At 36.1% G+C, this 7971-nt stretch overlaps 1 protein-coding gene across 1 annotated transcript; it reads right to left on the minus strand.

Annotated features, from left to right (window-relative positions):
- Positions 1–108: 108 nt before the first annotated feature.
- Positions 109–5781, minus strand: LOC311080319 (uncharacterized protein). Its single transcript, XM_084110224.1, has 2 exons — positions 5517–5781; positions 109–2490 (listed from the first exon to the last, which is right to left on the minus strand). Exon 2 carries the CDS (start codon positions 2418–2420, stop codon positions 1824–1826), a length of 597 nt encoding a protein of 198 aa, XP_083966350.1. The 5' UTR covers positions 2421–2490; positions 5517–5781; the 3' UTR covers positions 109–1823.
- Between the last annotated feature and the right edge of the window lie 2190 nt (positions 5782–7971).

The raw sequence follows: 7971 nt of genomic DNA on the forward strand, positions 1-7971 counted from the left end.
TTTTGTTGAATAGCATGAATAAGCATGAATATAAATAACAATTCTTTCAAAAACAACAAAAAATTTTTTTAAAATATTTAATTTTTCATTTATTTTTACCGTTGAAATAATACTGAAAAAACATATACTAGACTATAATACATTGTAAATATGAGTTTTACTGTAGATAGGCCTATTTCATTTTCTAACAAATTATTCTCAATCATTGTCAATAAACTTCATTTTTTCATTTTTACAACATGCCACATTTAGCATGACAACAAACACTGCTATCAGGGTTATGTTATTTTCCTAGACAATTTTAGTGGCAATGTTCAATGTTTGTAAACAAAATTTTAAGGTTTGTGTATATACAGAAATTGACTAAAAAGGATAACAGTATTCATCTCTAATTTTATATGCAAATATTTTCAGTCATTTCCAGCACACCTTGCCATGCAATCAAAACCGTTCACAGATGTATCCCTGTGTATCATCCACAAGAGGGACTCATTATCATTTCTGAAAAAGCCCATTCTGGACGGTCTCCATGGAAGAGACCGTCCTCCATTCTGGACGGAAGCCCATTCTGGACGGCTGCATTGCATTCAACCACTTACAGATCAAAAAATCTTACAATCAAATGCCAATCGTTGTTGTTGTTTCAAATTAAAAACCAAAGAGGTTTTCTTTTCTATATTCTACATGTTTGCTTAAAAAACATAATACATAAAATTAGAGAAAAGAGAGAATATCATTCTTTATTTACAAAATATTTAGATGAATATTCACATAACAGTCAAGGACAGAGATAATTGTAAGACTATACACACATTGTAATATGAACAAAATTAATTCATATAGAGAGGGCCCATAAGGTATTTGAACACTTGAATGTATAAAATAAACTGAATTAAACAAAATATTAAACAAAATAAAATCTTCATGACACGAGAGTAGAGCTATTGTCAAAACTAACCTCACAATTTTCCCATTTCTTTTTAAGGTACACTATGTAACTTTTTTTTGTTTAAATTTAAATCATGAGTCAATATACCATCAATTCTTCTTCCAAAATGTGTTTTTGTCTCACCCTGATTTACTATGGTAAGACTATTTTAGACCTGTCGGATGGTTTTAGTGGGGAATTGCGTATATGCGTCACTCGCCCGTGCGCATCTCGTCATATCTGTAAATAGAGAAAAGTTGCTCCGGCTACTTTGACGTGTGTCTGGTGTGGAAGTGACAGAGGTTATTTGACAGTTACAACGAGTCAGAACGGTTGACATGGAGAAGCTAAATCTCAAACCTCCAGGGAATAAACCCGTTTAAACAAACGCCGAACAGAGGAGAGTCTTCTGGCAAAAAGAGAACGAGACAGAGTTCGTAATAAAACAAGAATCAACATTAGCTTGGCTTTTAGGAGATGGTGAGAATTGAGGGATTTGAAATGTTGTAAAAGCAACACGGCAATGGCGTTTTTATTACTAAGCTATTTTTTTGAACAGATGAATTGTCATATGTAGCTCTTATTTATGTTCCTCTGGCATTTGTCAACCAGGTGTTCACAATACTATATTGTTGTATCTTTAAAAAAAACTAAATGTTTTGCTTACTGCTCATGCTATCTAAAAATGCCAATTGGCTTATATTTAGTTTTTTAATCCAACGACATTCAAACATTTTAAATGTTCAAATATTTTAGGGCAAATGTAGATTTAATTGCCCAACCTGTCAGTCATCAAAATGATCTATTTATAATCATCTAAAAGTTCTCATTTGGAAGATGCAGGGACAGAATAAATGAATGCATTTAGAGGATATACACCCATGTCCTTAACTTCTTAATTGTGAAAAAATCTTGGCCCAAACACAACCCCCAAAACACAAGTCAGCACGAACGTAATCCAGAAGATGATAGCCAGAACCTGAACAAACATCAGGCTCTTCTTGTGTCTCCTCAAACCCTCCCTCTCTCGATGCAGGTGTCCCCGTTCTGTGTGGTCTCCCATCTGCTCCACCCTCAGACTAACAGTGGGCAGGATTATGAAGCGGGTATCCCTCTCCCCCAGGGACAGAACCAGGCGCTGGGTCACCGTGGCCAGCCGGGCCGACACCGACGCGGGCAGGCGGAAGGCAACGGGAGGGAGCTGGGCGAGAATCCGTGAGTTGCAGGGGAGAGAGTAAGCGTCGCCACCCTGTAGCGGGGTGGAGTGGCGGCACAGGGGGCAGGAGATTGAGGGGGCGCTGTTGGGGTCAGGCGGGTGCAAAGGAGTGAGCTGGATTTTGCGGAGACACTCCGTGCAGAAGACGTGAAGGCACTCTAGCATGCGCGGGAGTTTGGAGTTCTGGTCGTACTCCTGATAGCAGACTGGACACTCCACCTCTGGAGACTCTGAAGGCAGCTCAGTTTGTGCAGGGGTTGGTCGAGTCTCTGACATGATGGAGGAAGCTGGGATGATGCCACAGAGCTTTGAATCTTCAAGAGGGACTTCCAGGGTCTGAATTAACCTAGAAAAAAAAGTTATTTTAATTTTTAAATAGCTGTTCAGTGAGAAAGAATGTTAGTTTTTGGTGCTATACTTTGAATGTCCTTTGCCGCATGGTGTGGCCACATGGCAACATACTCTTTGTGTTCATTTCCTTGCCACTGTCTCTTTAAGAAAACATTCTCGTGTTTTTTGTTGCAATGAGAAGACCTTAGTTTAGCCAATGATGTGCTTTGGTTAAGTCACATGACATGCAGTTTTTTTCTGTGGCGCAATTTCTGACAGACTGCAGTCTCTTGTCGGTAGTTGCTGAAAGCAAACTAAAACATCAGTAACAAGGACGAGCCCATATCACATACACAAAAAAATCGGAAACATCACCTCAGGTAAGTTATGATGACATTTTCACCACTCAAAAAAGTTTTTATGAAATTAGTTTTTGGTAAATCGGTCAAATGTCTGTGTTGCCAAGCGGCAACACTGTGCAATAGTGGGATGACATTATTGCAATACTAGTTTAGCTAGCTAGAAAGGTCAGTTGCAATCTGTTAAGCTGTAACAATAACAGCATTAATGCTAGTGATATAATGTTGATTAGTCATATGTTAAGGACTGCCAAGGCATTGCACTTCAAGTTAAGCCATTGAAAAGAAAAAGAGTCAACTTTTTTTCTTCTATAGGTCTATCATAATGGGAGCGGTAGAGGGTTAAACATTTTCATATAAACATACAATTTTAAGGTCTCCCTGTAGTCAGTAATTGTATCCCTTAAAACTCATCTTTGATCACCAAAATGACACATCTAAAAGTTTTTTCCTTAAAAATTAGCCCCCACCTCCACTCACTCACACTAGCTCAGAGATCCACTCGTTGACAATCACACGTTGATCTGATTGGTTACAAGGTAGTTTGTGACGTCAGAAACACCAGCGATTTCAAACTGCGATTTTTGAGACTGTCTTTGGTTCACTGCAGTTTTAATGAGAAAATACTCAGCAATGGTGTCGACTTATGAATTTGCCCATGGTTTATCTTAAAGCATATTAAAACACCCCATAGACTGATAAACAACATTAAATGCTTGATTTTCACCGCAGGGGGACTTTAAAACATCTCAGACTCTCATCATGCTGTCACGTGTTATCAAAAAAATCTCCTTCTTCCCACTTCTGAAGTTTACGAGATCGCCGCGTTCAAGTGCTTTGTTGTCGGAAAGAACAGGAATCATGGAGAACACAGGGTTTATTCATGCCTATTTATTGGGAAAATCTTATTACAGCCAAAATTATATTTAGCGTCTTTTCATTGAAAACCATATAAACATTCACTGCGCAATCTAGTCAGCTGCTGACGATTGTGGAATTTCGGTATTTTCGCTGTGAATAAAACACACAATATGCTTCAAATGATTATTCATATATGTAAATATGCACTAACTACAAGACAAGATGATTTATCTGTTGTGAAAAAAACTAATAAAGAATAGTAATCACAGCAGCAATCGTTCTCCCCTCCGCCATGTTTAAAGTTTATGACTCGTCCAAATCGGGAACGTGGGTGTCAAAATTTGGCCGTTCATGTCCAATTTTTAACTAGGCAGTTCATATTTATGATAATTCTGACAGCATGGGAAGGCAGCATAAGAAGCAGTGATGCCACAGATGGGCAAAGCCACATTCTTATTATTTTGAGAGAAAAAAAATCTCATCAGAAGTAGTTTTTTCCACAAGATGACATAAATCCTAATAATGTAGAAGGTGCAAATACACACAAACACAAAACACTACCACTAAAATAATGCTATAAACATTCATTTAACATGTACATAACTCATACAACTGATAAAAACTAAGAAGAAACATTATTTAAATGAGAATCTATCCAATATGAAAATGTCACACATACAGGGAATTCTGGGATTGCAAATTTACAAGATGACATTTTCTTTTTCACTTCCAAAAACTCTATTTTTTAACTGTATTTTACTGTAAAATTACACAAAATGTCACGTTTGATCCACTTATAGTAAGTGAACTTACTGGTAAACCAACAGGTTTTTACCGTAGCATTTTTACAGTGTTTTTACTGCTAAAATTACAATACTTTGTAAGAGCCATATGAAAAATTAATTGACCGTTCAATGAAAAATGCAAGTTTTAATTGCTATAGCTATCCATAACCATTTTACATATATACATGCATATAAAGATGAAATACTTCACTTTTTTATTTACCAGATTAAACCTGCTTAATCTAGTTTATAAATAAGTGGAACTGACCCAGTTTCACTTTTGCGCTGAAAAGTTGAGAAACTGTCTGAAACAAAACATCACCAAAGTGCAACATAGACCTCGTGATTATGATTATTAAATGTGTACATACACTAACATATGGTAAATATGAAAGTGTCATCTCTGGTATTGGAGTTACAACACATTCATGAGGATTTCATCAGGTTTAGCTTTCTCGTGCACATTGAATGGGAAACAGTTTCATAAGTCTCAAAAAAGTGTACACATTTATGATAACTGCACATATACGAAAAGTGACAAATACGGAATTGTTTAGAGCCATTTACTTCTAATATACCCAGCTGTCTGTTGTCTTATTAGTGTTGCAGTTTCAATCTAACTCTCAATGGGGAAATATAGTCAAAGCAACCATCACTCACAGGAGAAACTGCCTAGCAATGCAAGTCTCTATAGAATTACAGCAACAATATCTTAGAAGTGCAGACGTGGACTTTAACATGTATTTAAATGTAAGTGTTGCAGATCTAAATATGCACGAGTGTTTATTTGTTCACATTTGTAGTGGCAATCTACAATTGTATCTGAAATGCCACACAACATCAAACAAAAACACTTGACATCTGGTCGTGACTTGCTTACACAATGATGTTGTTTTCAGAAAGAATGAATGTAGTTACACTGAAAATTCTACACTTGGGATATTTATTCAAGAAAACTGGCAACACAATAGTGAATATATATTCATATCTATTCATATTAGCTCAAAGTGTGAAAGAAGGATGAAAGTTTCACTCACCAGTCCAACGCCTTGGTTTTCTCTCAAGACGAAGCGGTTTGTGCCTTTTCAAACGCGAGGACAGGGTCCATTCTGGGTCAGTTTAAAGTCACGGAAAACAAACTCTTGACTCAGCTTTGTCACCGTTTAACACCGCCTGCTTTTACGCTGCACACATTTACTGTTGTCTCTTTCTTTCAGGCTCTTTGCCTCCCCTGATGCCATGCTTCGTATCGCTGGGGTGGGAGCTGGTTTCACTGACATGTATTATCAGGAGATGACTTGGTTACTAGGAGAGGGAACTGCACAAGAGCTATTGTTGCTGTGGGATGCTTTCATGGATGTGCCACTATGCAAAATATTACTTTTACATCATTTTATTTTTCAAATGTACTTTACTTTCGATACAGTCGATGCTTCTAAACAGTACCAATGTAGGGTTTGGTGCTAAAGAGAACCCGATTCCATAAAGAACCATGCTAAAGTCATAGGACCTTAATGGTGTTAGAAATAACCTTTTCAACAATAGTTTATTTTCATTAGTATATTAGTATTATTAATATTATTTATATATATTATTTATTCTTATTGTTTTTGTTCAGTCTTCTATCTGACTGGTCTTGTAATGTCTAGTTGTAGCAAAAAATGCTCTAACAACAGTTGTTAGCTGAATACATTAATAAATAACAATTGACAGTGAACACGGTACAGATGTAATGAAGACCAAGTTCCTGTCAAATATCTTCACAATCCTCTATGAAGTCTTTACGTCCTTCATTATGTGTGTATTCTGAGTGGCAGCTTCTCTCTGCATGATGAAGTTATGATGGAGACAATTGAGTTTAGAGTTACGGTGTGTCTCTTCCAGTTGATTATGTAAAATCAATTATGTTTATGAAGGTCAAAATTAGCAAAAAATGACAGTATATGAGCCCTGTACTGTGTTAAAAGAAAAAAAAGTGATGAGTCATGGGATAGCTATGATGTTTTTTGTGACTGCATGTTTAGGCATAAAGTACATACGGACATATGGATCATAGATTCAATATCTCTGTTACTTACTTTGTGGAGAAGAGAAAACTAAAACTGTTTAAAACTGTTAAACCAAAAAGAGAAAGAGACATGATTGGTATAGGAAACCGGTTACAATTTAGCTACGCTACAATTTACAAAAGTTATCATTTATAGACATTTTAAGAAATAAATAATTTACCTTTTGAGAGTGTGTTGAGAGTCTGTGTAGTTGTATAGCTGAGCTCCAGAAAATCAGAAATGAGGAGGCTTTGACAGTTACAGATTTGAAAAAAAGGAAGGACCCTAAACTCGAACACAAAGAACCATTTCAGCATATAAAGGTTCTAAATAGAAAATAGAAAGGTTCTAAATGTTACTATATGTAAATAACCTTTAAAGAACCATGTTTTTTAGAGTACAGTGCTGTGAAATAAAGTCAAAATGTCAAATAAAGAGCGATATAATTTACCAAATGATTCAAATGTACATTTTGTAATGATTTATTTGTGCAGCTTAAATGCACAAAAGAGACAATTACTTGTTGGAAAAGGTTGGTAGACCCCTTTTCAAAGTGCATATGAAGTGCATACATCTTGCATAAACTTTTGACTGATTTAAAAAAACAAAAACAATTCAATACAGTTTAAGTCACTTGGGTCTGGTGTTGTTTCAGACCATATTAACTTTTATATATGGACAGAAACAGGCAAGACCTTCTTCAAAATATGTTCTTTTGTTTTCCGCAGAAAACAACAAGTTGGAACATGGATCACTTACTGGATCACTTCTTTTAAGCACTAAAGAACATCATGCCAAAATCAAGAGAGGGAGGTTTATGCATCCGCAAAGCCATTAAATATCAATAACTTCACTTATCAGCGCTGTTCAAATAAAGTTGGGGCATTATTAGGCCTGTGTACGCTGAAAAAGGACACAACGTTTCATAGTACGCACTTACTTTTCACAGACAGATGATATCTGTACTAACATGGAAAACCCATGGGCAATAGGCTAATAACTGATTGGCATTTTGGTGTTGTTACATGAGTAAATGATTAAAAGATTTTTGCCCTTGAGTCTCACAAGATCGTGCAGACGGTCACATGTCTTGTTTTGTAGTGAGTGTTTAACAGCACGTTGAACTTGTCTGGAAGTGACATATCCTCAGCCCACCTCCCACAGTTGGCTTTCTCAACTTCCTTTGACCTTTTATTTTCATCTTGATCGCGTATAACATGTCATGACTCCTCTTTCAGGATGTACTGGAAAACACAGAAATTATTATATTATATTGTGTTTGTCATATTAAATTGGGTTTATGAGTCTGGAAAGCCATAAACTCATAATGCTGTTCAAATAAAGTTCATGCATTATTAAGCCCACATACATTGAAAAAGATTTAAAGAATTCTTAAAAATGTTGATAAACTCTGAACTTCGATCTAAACGCATTAGATTACAGA

The sequence above is a fragment of the Abramis brama genome, assembly GCF_963993115.1.
Source record: "Abramis brama genome assembly, chromosome: 3".
Taxonomy (NCBI): domain Eukaryota; kingdom Metazoa; phylum Chordata; class Actinopteri; order Cypriniformes; family Leuciscidae; genus Abramis; species Abramis brama.